A 16,178-nucleotide genomic window follows, 5' to 3' on the forward strand; every position below is an offset into this window, starting at 1 on the left:
GTTTGTCTGAAGGTCATTTCATTTTTGGCAATTCAATCTGGACAGTAGACATTTCATAGGGTGCATTTGAATTGAAGGGTACGTTAAAGTCTGCACAAAGCACCCCAGCACACTTGGAAGTGAATGCACGTCAACTGACAACTACTTTTGCCAGTATAGTTTGGAAACCGTAATACCAATGTCTACTAAGCTAGGTATGCTCTTGAAAAGTAATATGTCCTGGGTCATGACCCGGAAAAAGATTGTCCTTGAGTCTTACATGTAGTTATGAATGGCTTACATTTTCTACTTTCACACATTAAAATAGTCACGGTAGTTAAAATTTCGAGTAGACGTTTGAGGGAGGTAGGTGGGGTGGGTATTAATTATCAATCTCTGGACGTTCGTTTCCTCTGACCATGATGTGATGGGTCATTTTTTATCGCCGTACTACATGAAGAACAAGTCTTCGTCTTCGTAGAAGACATTATTCCCCGATGACAATTTTGTGATGATCTCAGTAAGTGGAAATACATCTGAGACAGAACAGAATGAGCTTGATCAAACAAGTACAATTCATTCTGTTGGGGAGGGAAGCTACACAAGAGGTCACGACAGGGAAACTGTCAATAATCCTCAATAATCCCCAATTCTTCAATATTACATACACGGATTGCACATGAGATCGAAAACATGTTCCTATTGCTAGTAATTGACTTTACCCTTCTTCTAGCTACCATTTCCCCGTCTAAAAGTGGTTTTTTTTTAAAGAAATTAAATTTCCATTTCATATCTCTGTCCTCTATACTTTTCGAGTGTGTGAATGTACAGCTTTTAATTCAAAGTTCAAAAATAAATGACAGCTATTTCATGATATGCCGAAATCGCATTTTGAACATTACTTAAATGTGACTTGATATAGGTATTGAAAATATCAATACAAATATGAAACTCAACGCCAGATATGCGACCTTAAGCTTTTTACTTGTAAGGGAGGGTTATAATTTTGGGATGAAAAGTCTGTCTGTCTGTCTGTCTGTCTGTCTGTGTCATCGTTTTTGTTTTGGTAAACATCCATGAATATTAATGACACATTTACATAATTATGGGTTTTCGATATAATTTGGTTCGTAAGTGCATGTGTTATATAAAGTTTGATAATATAGCTTGTAGTTTTAATGACTCATTTTCATAATTAATGTAGTAATTAGACTATATCTTAAGAATGTGTGCTTCAAATTAAGTATACTTTGACATAGACCTCAAACCACACAAATGGCATATGTCCTTAAAACTTTGTTGATGTAGCTGTTAGTTTTAATGAGTCATTTGCCTAGTAATTAGGCTATATATGAAGGGTGCAAGCTTCTATATAATGTGGTACATACATTCTTGATGCCAGGTGCGCATGTCTCATAAAGCTCATTGATGTAACGCTTAGTTTTAATGACTCATTTGCATAATTAATTGTTTTCAGTAATTCTGTTATATCTTAAGAATGCACTCTGCAAACGTATTATAATTTGGTACATACATTGGTGATAAGCAAGTCATGTGCGATGTATAGTTTGATAATGTTGCTTTTAGTTTTAATGACTCATTTGCATAACTAATGATGTTTAGTAATTAAACTAAAGAACGCACCTTTCAAATGCAACATAATTTACTACATACATCAACCATAACAACGTACAAAGCTTTGTGATGTAGCATAATAAATGATTTTCAGTAATTAAGCTATATCTTCAAAATGCATACATTAAATTCAACATAATTTGGTACATATTTCAAACATAATTCTGGCTGTATATGTTCGAATCTTGTACGTACTCCCATTTTATATCATCAGTGACTTGGTTAATATCTTGATAAAGAGTTGGTTGTTTCTTATAGGAATGTATTTCACAATATGTTATCGTCTCCGTATCTTTGCATCTCACTGGTTACAGTTATTTGCAGTATTGAAAACCTGGGTTTAACAGAATATATACTACTATATTATGCATACAGTAATCTTATCTATATCGCTAGCTTGTACCGCAGCATTATCATTAATAACAGATCTCAATTTAAGATAAGAAGACAATGACGCACGATGTCTGCATAACGCTTCCATACAACACCCAATAACGTCAGAAAGGTACTCATATCTTCTGACGTACATCTCTTGAGATATTGCTGTGGCAACCATGACACTTTGTCTTTTGAATAAGTGATGATGTATTTTCCAACTGGGAGGTAAACAATTCGTAGAGACCAAACTGCGACAAAATTGACCTGGTACTGACCCAAGGTAACCAAGTTAAATTATTAATAACGGGACTATTTTTGAATAATCCGTCGCCAACATATTCAAAGACGTCGTCATACTGTAGCCGAACAACAAGACCGTCGGTTTATCTTGATCTGATATCTGACAAATATTTATGTGTTTTTAGTAATTCATCAGTACAAAATTTCCCCAGCAATGTTAATAATTATATACTTGAAAGTGAGAACATTGCTGATCTGTTCATGAAGTATTATAATAAACATCTTACCATTGGTCATGAAGCTAGGTTTTGTAATTCGCATATATGCTGTCCTACATGATGTTGACCTTTCCATAGTTGTTCAAAGACGGTATATGGTTACCGCATCAAGAACAGCCTTGCAGTAAAATGTTCCTCTCACTGTAATATGTCTGTAATATGCCTGAAGTACAATTCACACAGCTGAGGTAACATGTTAAAATGCGTTTATATCTTTCATGAAAATAATGCGAACTCGTTATTTCTACGCCAAGGTTTGCTATCCCATTTGAATTCTATTTTTTGCCGTATCATGGTCTTCGTACTGTATTTTTACTGGTAATTTGTTACCTCTCACTTTGCGGTTCATGGGCAAGATTTACAGCCCAATCAAATCCATTCCCTCGATGTGTATAACAAGACTTTTATATTAAAATGGACGAAACCAGGCTGAGGACACAAGCACATCAGTGGAGTATATTACTAGAAATTATGAGGTAGGTTTATATGACTTTGAAATGGCCTTTGTCCTTGTCAAAATATACTAGGTATTCCACGTATTTGTATGTGTATATTGACTGAAAGTATAAAATGAAAACAAACGAAATATGCTTTGCTGAAAATACACACTATTTTGAAACGATCTAGCAGACAAGATGGTAGGTTAACGTTGGGATACTCTGTAGCAATTATGTGTGGCAAATGTTATATATTTGGTGCTCATATAGCTTTCTACTGAATGGCGGTAATATTTGTTGTGAACAAACATGATTTATTTATTATTTACATAATTCAAGAACTAGTATGAGAGGGGATTGTGTCTTCTACGAAAACTTGTAGTGTCTACAATGCCATATACTAAGCCAATAGTGTGTTTTCTAGTATTTCTAAACATCAATAAATGATAAATTATATGTTTAATAAATCAAACGTCATAAAAATTAAACACATCTGCTATAAAACATAGGTTTAAATAAATATTAGAACCTCCATTTTAAGCAGGCTGTCACACGACTTGCATAATTAATTGACTCAATTTACACTGTGTTGTTTGCCACCAATGTCAAACGCCTGAATGATTTCTTTTTATTCTTTGTTCCAAATTGACAAGTTTAACATCACTCAGCGCATGTACGTATACATAGATATGAATAAAACTGGTGATCAACGACAATTTATTGTTAGACTCAAGGGTTTGTCGAAACTGACTCACCTGGTGTTGTTTGTTTATGATCTGATTTGCTATTGATAACATACTCAAGAGAAGTGCATAGCTTAATGTTCCTTGTATGATTCCAGTGATGTATGTTCAAAGCATATAATCTGAAAGAGATTGGACTGAAAAGAAGTACCAGATAAAAATATCAATTTCAATGAGTAGAATTACCCAACCAACCAACCGACCTATAGCTACCTACCTACCTACCTACCTACCAACTAATCAACCTTCACATCCACCCAATAACCCCCCCCCCCACCTAACCACCCACCTACCCACCCATCCATCCATCCACCCATCAATCAATAAATCATATGTAAAATGTAAAGGTGAGGGCGAAATATAAAAATGATTTAAATGTTTAAAAATCTTCATAGTTACACTTTATACTCTTGGTATGTACATGTATGTTACATGTCATAATGTCACATGTCATAATTGGGAAAGGAAAAACGAACAAGTAATTAAAAGGAAGCAACTGTACATTATAAGCTTATAATTCGTGAACGAACTCTCATCGATCGTATCGTTAATGGACCTTCATTTGATAAATAATCATTGAAGATTGTTTGTCCACTGATAAGGTTCTCTTATTACAGTTCACCTTTGGCATGTATCGTTGTTCGCTGTTGACACAAGGCTTGTGATATAATTTGAGACATCAATTTAGTAATTGGAAATTCTATAAAAAAGAGACGTGGCCTACTTTTCCATCCCATTGATTAATTGTACGGGTTGTTCATATAAAACATTGCATGTACTACTTTAGCTGCGTTAATGTAGTCAACAGTTACAACTTTTATCAGGCCAGTTTAAAGTGGTCATATCGACGAGAAACGGGTATTACTTGGGAATATTAATGATGAAAACAACTTTACTCAAAACTAAAGCGTACAAAGTTAGTTATTATACGAAAGGAAGTTATTTATAAATACAGATGTGTAAACAGAAGTAATCACTACGTCATGTCCAGTATGCACATGCATGCATATGTTCACATAATTGTCTAAAAATTGACTACAATGTTAAGAATCATGTATGTGACATTTTTAGACTACATGACGTAAGTAACACCAAGATCTGTTTCCGTACAAACAACATGTTGAAATCAAATCCACTCAACCTCAGCCATGGTCGTGACAAAAATCTTCTTTATTACTACTAGTCTACACGATTGTAAATGATCGATGTTATCACACAACCATTGTCACATCGGCGCTTTACGGTGTATGGTATGTGCAAGGAAATTCTAACGCTACTGTAGTATTACAAACATTTTTATTTTACACGAGTGATTTTTATAAGTTTGTTTCATATATACTGCTCTTGCTTAAGACGACGATATATGAAGTTAAGAAATTCTTTATTTTGTTGATGCATAAGTCACATCTTACCGAAAAACATAAATATAAAATGCTTTATTGATAAATACACCGACCTTTTAAAATTAATGATATTTCGAAGCTTGTCAACCATATATCAGAAACATCAGCTAAATTTTAGCGTTTGGTTGTCAAGAGAAATATACCAAGGAATTCATAACTTTGTCATGTAAAGTTAAAAGTGTTGTTGCATGACATGTATGTATAATGAAATGTGTGCTATCACACAAACATGTTTTAGAAAATTTAGCAGTACAACATCAAATTCAACACGTGTGTGACACAAGCATGTTGTATCCCTCTATAAAAATGTGATATATTATTTTCTGTAATAAAATGGTCAATGATATCAACAACCTTGATATAATAGGGCACTATAATTACATGTAATCCGAGTAATAATCATGTATTTATGTACAGCTGCAGTGTTTATCTAGACTAATCATCTACTTCTTAGGAACAAAAGTCCTCTATTATCGAGTGGATTAATTTTATAAATGTATTGTTTAAACACAAATTCTATACAATACATTCTGTGATAATGATGATGGATGGATGCACTTGTAGACAGAGTAGAGACATGGTCGACATGCCAGCAATATCGTCATCGAGCTGTGACGTGCTTGATGTTTTTTGTTTCCTCTACATACTGTCATACACGTGCAATTTTAATGCCTTCTACAATACAAAATGAAACACTTGTAAGTATCTCTTTATACCACGAGCCTTTGAAATCAATCACAAACGTTTGACAAGAATGAGTGTTTGCTAGTCCGACTAATCCTCCTAACGTTAGGCAACTTTATTATTAATTGTGTTATTTACAATGCAACTAGAAAAAACACGTTTCTTTATAATCCATTCGTAGACTATAAGAGTGGTAGTTTAAAATTGTATCACGTGAACACATCAACCGGATTGAAATCGTTTATCTCGGATAATACAAAGAGGAAAAAACTTGAATTGCATGATCGACTAGTGACTTAAGGCAAAATGTATCAAGAACATTAATCTTTTACAGAATGACGACCACTTAACTATTCATACAACCTAGTCCCATTCAAACATACTCAGTACATGAACAGATGGTGATTTAAAACATACCTATAGAATAGATTCAATAAATGTGGCGATGACTTATAAAATCTTAAAAGCTAATGATCATGGGTATTAAACTCGCGTGACTACGAAATATGCCTTACATAAAAATGAAAAGGTTATCAATCAATACATCATGTGTTAACAACTTCGATGTAGATTTTGATTTTTCTACTCGTTGATCACCAGTTTTATTCATATCTATGTATACGTACATACGCTGAGTGATGTTAAACTTGTCAATTTGGTAAAAAGAATAAAAATAAATCATTCAGGCGTTTGACATTGGTGGCAAACAACACAGTGTAAGTCGTATTGCACCCTGCTAAAAGTGGAGATTCTAATATTTATTTAAACCTATGTTTTATAGCAGATGTATTTATTTTTATGACGTTTGATTTATTAAACATATAATTTGTCATTTATAATGTTTAGATATACTAGAAAACACACTATTGGCTTAGTATATGACATTGTAGACACTACAAGTTTTCGTAGAAGACACAATCCCCTCTCATACTAGTTCTTGAATTATGCAGTAAATCATGTTTGTTCACAACAAATATTACCGCCACTCAGTAGAAAGCTATATGAGCACCAAATTTATAACATGTTCTAATGTTCTACATGTTTCAATCTTGTTCTGTATTACCTTTAAACATGATTTAAAAGAAATTTGCCACACATAATTTGCCATACAGAGTATCTGATATGTGCACGAAATGACTTAATTTTGATATTCCGCCTTGAATCTCAAGGTCGAGGTCTAAGGTCACTTTCTTGCACCTGATAATATGGGGTGGACACTTTAATGGAGTTACTATGTATTGATGTTTTTTTTAGTTATGCAGTAATACACTGATTTTTTTTTACTATGGGTGCAATTCCGTGACATTTGCACGTGTCACGAAACAAAGTGACGTGCATTTGTCTCATATTATTTGTCATCTTTGTGGCAGGTTTAATTAAAATCGAATATAGCATGTGAGAGAGAAGTGGCGTATTACGAATGGACACACGGACGCACGCTATTTTAGATACAATGTTCAATACCCTCTCGCTGTTTGATATCTGGTCATATCGATTCCCTCGGTACTGTTTTTTCCTTTCAATCAAAGACAGTTTTTTATTCAACATACGCCAGTCTGTGAATTGCCATGTCTAATGTAATTAATGTTAGGGAAGGGGCAGTTCACTCTATCATACACATGTCGTTGGTAATATTCTGAACCAGCCGTTTTAACAGATTCACCCTTATTCAAAATCCATGTCAGAACTGAACAAGCTTACTGCATGAATGTTGTTTAACAAGGAATTTTATTTGAATGTGTTTCAGAACAACAAAATTGCTGGTCAACAGTGAAGTTAGAAGGAAAAAAAATGTGTGGTTCCGATTACATTCAATTTTAAAATAGGTGGGGTAAGTAGGTTTTTTATTTTATTATATTTTTTACGTGAGTCTAGTTCAGGTTGTCCATTGTTTTCCAAACGGCCTCTGTGTTGTTTAGTTCGTTTTATCAGATGTACAGCCATTACAGATTGGTAGAATAGTTTTCAGTTTCCGCACCCACTATTTCTTGCGACAGTTCACGATTTTCGCGACTTTATTATTATTTTCTCGAACACGTAAAAACAAGTTTAGGGTCGGCGTGAAAAACTAGGTGGGGTCGAGTAACAACTTTTTTTATTTGGCCTTACTGATTTGCAAATTAAAAAGTCAATGTTTAGTCATAAACAAATATGGAAAACCGTCAAACATCCAATTCAATGACATCCACATACTTGCATAAACTCTGACAATGGTATACACAAGCACATTAGCGAAATAGCTGCGACGTTTTTTGGTTCTTGCATAAGTTAAGTTGAGTTGAGTTGAGTCGAGTCGATTTGAGTTGAGTTGAGCTGAGCTGAGCTGAGCTGCGTTGCGTTGTGTTGAGTTGAGCTGAGCTGAGCTGAGCTGAGCTGTGTTGCGTTGCGATGCGTTGAGCCGAGCTGAGCTGAGCAGAGCTGCGTTGCGTTGCGTTGCGTTGAGCTGAGCTGAGCTGAGCTGAGCTGAGCTGCCTTGCGTTGAGCTGAGTTGCGTTGCGTTGCGTTGCGTTGAGTTGCGTTGAGTTGAGCTGAGCTGAGCTGAGCTGAGCCGAGTTGCGTTGCGTTGCGTTGTGTTGCGTTGCGTTGAGCTGAGCTGAGCTGAGTTGCGTTGAGTTGAGTTGAGTTGAGCTGGGCTGAGCTGAGCTGAGCTGAGTTGAGTTGAGTTGAGTTGAGCTGAGCTGAGCTGAGCTGAGCTGAGCTGAGTTGAGTTGAGTTGAGTTGAGTTGAGTTGAGCTGAGCTGAGTTGCGTTGCGTTGCGCTGAGCTGAGCTGAGCTCTGCTCTGTCTTGTTTTGTTTTAACTTTTTTGTTAAATAAGTGGTACATGACAAGGTGAACCCCAGATGTTATATTATTTGAGGTTTGTCTAGAAACAGTTCAACTATGGCATGCTATAATTAAGAACAATCAGAGTGGGTGGTGAAGTGTCTGTGGTTCTCAGGTCAATATCACCTATTACCCTGTCAAAAATTTCCCTACAAATGATATCTCCCATCTCCATCAGCTTATATTTCGTTACTCTTGTTTATTAGCTCCGCTGTCAGCGAAAGCTGAAAGCGTAGCTTTAGGACTGGTATAGGTTGTATTAAGGTATAGAGTATAGGTGAAATCATTGGTGTCCGTCAATTTTTTATATTTTCATCATCTTCTCCGAAAGTGACAGTCAGAATTCTTCGATATTTGGTGTGCATGTTCCCTTGGGGGAGGCTATTCAGATTTGTTCATGCCAAGTTGATCTGTGCCATTTTCAATTTTTTATGATTTTTTTCAAAAAATGACATTTTCATCATCTCCTCAAATACTACTTATCAGATTGCTTTGATATCTGGTGTGTTGATGCACAGAGGGTAGCTTACTTAGATTTGTTAATTTCAAGTCAGCATGTCTTCATTTTTATTTTTGTATGATTTTTTTTTGTAATTGGAAAAAAAATGAATATGTTAATGAGCATTATGACCGACGCCATATTGGAAATCAGTCAGCGAGACTTTAAGTAAACTGCCACTTTTCAAAAGACACTATTGACGTCAAACAAGCAATGTAATATGTGCTATAGTCATAATTCTACGCATTGGGCGCCCAAATGACAAGCGTTTGTTCGAAACAGGGTTGTAAACATCAAATCCAAATTCTGCACCCCTTCTACATAATCAGCCAGTCCGCAACATCCTCATTTGCATACTCTATCCTTCAGTTTGCGACTATTAGTATTACACTTTGAATGGCTGCTCACGGGCCTTATTTTTTGGTATTTTCAACTCGCCATAACTTTCACTAGAGTCCACCATTTCAGATACTGTAAACGCCTAAACCTAAACTGACATCTCTTCTTTCGTACCAGCAACATAAATTTTGGAATTACATTTAGGAATACCAATTTTCCGACCAATTCGGGACACATACTTGAGGCCCTGAAACCTCGACCCGGTTTTTCGCTCATACTACCCTAGTAGTTTCCTTAATACGGACCGGAAAGTTTTACAAATTTCACAAAAAGGTGGATTTTTATGTGTTTTAAATAACTATGGCAAGTAAGTTTAGTAGGATCATTGTGTAACGCCCCCGTTCAAGAATTTTCGGTAGAAAACGACTGATTTGACCAGAAGCTGAAGCTGACCTCATTTGACCGGGCGATTTTCCACAGCAAGTAACAACACAGGACGTTCTTGATACTCACTAAAATCACACTTCAGACCCACTATAAAAGTGTGATGTTTTCAGATAACATGTAACTTGTGATTAATTCTATATTGTCGTGCAATTTGGAGTGACAGTGAACCAGAATGAAGACAACTTGTGTAAGGAAGGCATGCCTAAGCATGAGGTTGAAGTTATGCAAGAGCAGTCTCACTGCCGCCTGTGAATCGACCAAACTTTGTTTATTGGCCGACAGTTCACATGTAAAGTTAAAGGACATGAACGTGTTTTGCCATTTCCAAAATGCAAATATTTGGCAAGTAAGAATAATTGAAATAATTACAACTTTAATTTGACTTTAGATTTTGCATTATGTTTTGCGTATCTTTCCCAGTTTTACATGTAAATCCGAAAAGGTTCTCTCTGGTCATGTCAGTGATCATACCGGGTCTGCTTTGAGTACGAGCGAAGTGAGGCATGTTGAGGTATTTTGTTGAGAATTATAAATATTGCAAAATGTCAAGTACAAGGTTTAAATACAATGGGATGATGAGAAAAAAATTGGCCGAGTCTGCTGACAGGCGCCGGTCACAAGAAACTCCGTAAATTAAAATATCAGACAATGTACATGTATGTATTAATCGCCATCTTAGTTTCCGTACGGCGACAATCCCAAGTACCCGGATGCACGAGGGACTAGCCCGGAAGCAAGTCGTTGTCAGCCATACGTTACAGTGGTAACATCGTCCGAGAAATCGCTGCATTCAGAGTGTCATTATTCACAGAATTGTTGTTTTCGAGTGAAAACCCGTCTTGAATTGTATAACTCTAACAAATGAAGACATGTCAAGTTATATTTTGAAAGTTGTATCGCTGGTTTGAGACGGTTTTCTCACGTACTAATAGTACTATCGAGGCTTACTTGGACTTGGACCTTACTCCAGTTCATCGGGAAGTTTAGCCAGTTCGATAATTCTTTCTGGTTTAGTTTACAACACTTTTGTTCACGCAGATTTTGTTGTTGTGATGAAAAGAAATAAAAAAAAGATCACTTCAACCATTTCGTTGTGTTTTCTTTGTGAAAGGTAATCGAACATGAATGAGTGTTACCACTGTAACGTATGGCTGAGAATGACTCTCTTCCGGGTACTTGGGATTGTCGCCGTATGGAAACTAAGATGGCGATTAATACATTTCTTTCCTATATATATCTACTACAACTAGTACAAGTTGAATGTTGTTGACTTGGTAAATTTGTTAGAAAATTGAAATTCAAAATGCCTCAAAATTATTTTAGATCCCTAGTTTATTTCATTCATCATTAAAATTTTCCAGGGTTAAAGCTGTAAGACACTTGAATTATTTATAGCCAACCTCAAAATCCTCTTTTTTTCTTTTTCTTGTGTGCATTTCCCAGTCATTTTTTTCTGAGATTTTGTGCAATTTTTCATACATTACCAACTTCTGTGTAAAATGTGTTTTATAGTGAGACATCATATGAAACCACTAACCACTTTATTACATCGCTAAAACAAAACTGCATAGTGAAGAGCTGAAGAACTGAACCACTTCTACATGTCACCAAAATAAAAAATTAAATTTAAAAAAAAACAGCGGAGCTATTCTGACCGATAGGTCGCTTGTTTATTGTCCACTACTTTGGTTGTCGTTCATCATTCCAAAAACAATATGTGATACAAATATATCAACTTGACATTAACAAAGCTGAGTAGATTTCCCCCATCCCTGGGAAAATGCACATCAAATACATTATCAAAGCAATCCGACTTCCGATTTCAGAGAAACTGAACAAATCTGTATATATGTATAATCCCCAAGACACAGTTATGCACAACAAATATCAAGGTACGCCAAACACCATTTTCAGAGAAGAAGTCGAACTTATCATTTGTGACCAAAAATAACCCACAAATCTGCTAAAATAGAAAGTGACTCGTATGAAATTGGCATGAACAAATCTGGATACACTCTAACCGAGACACATGCACACCAAATATCAAAGTAATCGAACCATCCATTTTGGAGAAGTCAAAAATACCAATTTTAATAATAAATACCCTTTAAAATCTGCCTAAAAATAGAAAATTGCTCCCATCAACTTTGTATAACAAAATGTGAAGAGACTTCCCAAGGCACATATATGCATGCCAAATATTAAAACAATCTGACCGAGGGTTTCAGAGAAGAAGCCGAAAATATCATTTTTGACCATGATTACCCCAAGTATCTGCTAAAAGTAGAAAATGCTTCTTATAAACTTGGCATGAACAAATATGAATGACTCCCCAAAGCCACATGCACATCAAATATCAAAGCAATCTGGTCGATGAATTAGTTTCAGAGAAGAAAATATCATTTTGATGAAAGATAGATAGATGTGTATCATTCTGTGTAAAAAATCTTCACCAGCTTTGAAACAGCCAGAGTGGGTTGAAAGAATTAACTTAACATCGTCTTTCATGTGAAAGTGCTTAATGTCCTAGTTATTACCTGAACTAAATGTTGAAAATGGAATATCATTCTGCCATTAAAGAAATAATCATATATCTAAATGTTTGACATTTGCAAAGAAAAGCTTCAAGTAATGAAACTTCCTATTGAATATATTCGAATATTTAAGGGAGACATCGTTATTTACGGCCGGCGGTGGGTTGGGGTGGGAGGAATCTGAGGGATGTGGTCATTCAAAAATGCAAACCTACTAGAATGTTACTCAAAAACTGAGAAGTGAAGGGGTGATACTATTCAAATATTTCGCACACTTACTGAAGTATATATATGTATATGCATATGATGGAGGCTGAATACGCGTTCTTGGCCAAGTATTTCTATAACTTTAAATTATGTCTAGTTAGGTATTTATGTCTCTAAATGGCCTCCTATATTTTCTAAAAAGTTTTCATGGGAGAGGGACAAATTCATGATTGAACGCTAAGTATCATCCTGTGCAGCTTAGTGTGAGATTTCTCCTTGCGAAGCCCACGTCTAAATGTAAAGAACTTTGTAATGAACCGTAATGTAACTTGTATTGGTATTAATTATATATATATATATATATATATATATATATATATATATATATATATATATATATATATATATATATATATATATATATATATATATATATATATATGTTCACGATGTTGGTAACTATCGTGGAATCACGTTGTTAAGTACATTAGGTAAACTGTTTACTAGAATATTAAACATTAGATTGACTGAGTGGGCAGAAACATACTCTGTGTACATTGATGCACAAGCAGGGTTTGTCAGGGGATGGGTACCATTGACAACAATTTTGTTCTTCATGGGCTGATTACACACCTTCTTAATTGTGGTAAAAGACGTTGGTGTGGTTTTATTGATTTTACTAAGGCATTTGACTATGTGGTTAGAGATAATTTGTGGTACAAACTCATTAAATCCGGAGTGCGGGAAAAAATCTTAAATATCATCATGTCTATGTATAAGGAAGCTAAATCCCGTGTTAAATTTCATAATGAAGTGAGTGAGGAGTTTACAGTCTTTACTGGAGTTAGGCAAGGTGAATGTCTGTCGCCGTTCCTTTTCTCCATTTTTGTTAATGATATCGAAGATGAATTTGTTCTTAAAGGTGGAGAGGGCCTTGATCGATGTTGGTTATTTCAAAATGGTTATGTTACTTTATGCCGATGATATTGCCATTTTTTCTGAAACAAAAGCGGGTCTTCAGAAAGGGCTTAATATTTTGCATAATTTTGTCAAAAGTGGCGTCTGAAAGTAAATATCTCAAAGTCCAAGATTATGATTTTCAGAAAGGATGGCTCTTTGGAGAGAAACTTGTGTTTTAAGTATGGCCAAGAAATACTTTCTATTGTAAATAAATAAATTTACGTATCTTGGGATTGTTTTCACACCTGGGGGATCTTTTGCTGAAGCTCAGTTGACCTTAGCTGGTCAAGCACAGAAAGCAATATTTTAATTAAATACTTACCTGCAAAAATTTGAAAATCTTACTCCCAGTCATGTATTATATTTATTTGATACTTTAGTTTCACCAATTTTGAATTATTGTGCTGAGGTGTGGGGTTTTGCTCATGCTGATGCTATTGAAAGAGTTCACCTTTTATTTTGTAAAAAACTACTTGGTGTTCAACAGAGCACTCAGAATGATTTTATTTATGGAGAGCTTGGTAGATTGCCTTGTCGCATTGTACGTTTGTATAGAATTGTAAAGTTTTGGTTAAAGATTATACAAACTTCAAAGAAATACATTAACAGAGTATACAATGTTTTGATTTCTGATTTGCAGCAATACCCCAGACGTCACAGCTGGGCATTGTCCGTTAAGAATTTTTGCTGAGCTAGGGGTAATGTATGCCTGGTTTCAGCAGGGTGTGGGTGACGGGGGTAGGTTCCTTGCACTCGTCAAGCAGCGTTTGTCCGATAACTATGCACAGAATTGGAACAGTAGACTAGGTAACTCAACAAGAGCAAGACTTTACAAGCACTTTGATAGTTGTTTTAAACCCTATCTTAACATTATTACAGTACATCGCTTCAGACAAGCCCTGACTAGATTAAGAGTGTCTTCTCATAACCTTGAAATTGAGTCAGGTAGATGGACCAGGCCTAGAAAGGCACTGGAACTAAGGCAGTGTTCTAGTTGTTCTGTTATCGAAGATGAATTTTATTTTGTTTTTAGTATGTCCTAAATACGAGGCTACTAGACATAAGTACATTCAACAGTATTACTGGAGGCAGCCAACGTTTTTCAAATTCATTGATTTAATTTCCTGTGACAACGAGCGTGTTGTTAGGCAACGGCCTCTTTATATACAAAGCATTTAAAATCAGAAATGAATTGTTTATGTAATATTGCTTTAATATTGCTACCTTCTCCATTTATGTATTTATTTAATTAGGTAACGTATGTGTTTTTGAATTGTTTTTGCAATGTATGCTCATTGATCAGTAGACCTATTGCAATAAACTATATATATATATATATATATATATATATATATATATATATATATATATATATATATATATATATATATATATATATAATGTGTTCTACTATGTTTTCTTACCAATGTATTCAGGTGTTGCACTGTAGAAAATGCTACATTCATCTACTTTACGAAATGGTTCTACATATAGTCATAGGTTCATTTCCATGTATGTATGTATGTATGTATGTATGTATGTATGTATGTATGTATGTATGTATGTCTGTCTGTCTGTCTGTCTGTCTGTCTGTCTGTCTGTCTGTCTGTATGTATGTATGTATGTATGTATGTATGTATGTATGTATGTATGTATGTCTGTCTGTCTGTCAGTATGTATGTATGTATGTATGTATGTATGTATGTATGTATGTATGTATGTCTGTCTGTCTGTCTGTCTGTCTGTCAGTATGTATGTATGTATGTATGTATGTATGTATGTATGTATGTATGTATGTATGTATGTATGTATGAATGCATAAAATATAATAGACTAATAGACTAAATCCACACTGATCCCTTGTATCGTATTTTCTTCCTTGATGTATCCCAATACATAATGGTGTAAATTATTAAATTCTTGAGCTCATGCACCCATATAAGCATTTGTTTGTGAAACATAACTGCGTATACGTAGTAGAAATCCCCTTCCTCTCTCAAATCAAATGAAATGAATGAAATGAATCAGTTGGTGCTTTCACGTCATTTACAGACATACCAAGAAACGTCACTTCCTGTGTCGCATCGGAAAACAAGCTTATCACTCAAAGTTAAAATCAACGCGTGAAACAGTTTCTGGCTGAGTTATAGTTATAATGATTGAGTAATACGTATGACTCACCTGATTAGATAACATTAATGCGGGAATCTGGGATCGAACCCCGGCCTTTATTCAAAACAAAAACGAAACACAAAAACTGCGTAACCTACCAAGGTACCTGAAGGAATCTGGTGACGACCGAATACGCAAATGATTTTCATGACTCACTAACATGACAAATTCTATCTCATGTTAGGGATAATTTCAGATAGGAATGTATGTTCATGTCGAGTTTATCTTACTTCCTAGTATATCTTACATTCAATCTTGTAATGCCTAAAGGGTATATTACACAACTGTGTATCACGAACCTGTATAGCAATAACGTTGTAAAGGATTCAGAGGCGAACAAACCAAACTAAGAAATACTTTCTAAAAAAACTATATTCCGGATGAGTTGGGTGACAGCCATGCGAATGTATTTGTGTATG

General features: G+C 35.1%; 1 protein-coding gene across 1 annotated transcript in view; it reads left to right on the top strand.

The window, feature by feature from the left end:
- The first annotated feature begins 2,924 nt into the window (after positions 1-2,924).
- LOC144443307 (uncharacterized) overlaps positions 2,925-16,178 on the top strand; it is a 148,366-nt gene continuing 135,112 nt past the window's right edge. Inside the window, exon 1 of the mRNA XM_078132749.1 lies at positions 2,925-2,986. Coding sequence (XP_077988875.1) covers positions 2,925-2,986 — 62 coding nt within the window. The remainder of the gene's footprint in view (positions 2,987-16,178) is intronic.

The sequence above is a fragment of the Glandiceps talaboti genome, chromosome 1, assembly GCF_964340395.1.
Source record: "Glandiceps talaboti chromosome 1, keGlaTala1.1, whole genome shotgun sequence".
Classification (NCBI taxonomy): Eukaryota; Metazoa; Hemichordata; class Enteropneusta; family Spengelidae; genus Glandiceps; species Glandiceps talaboti.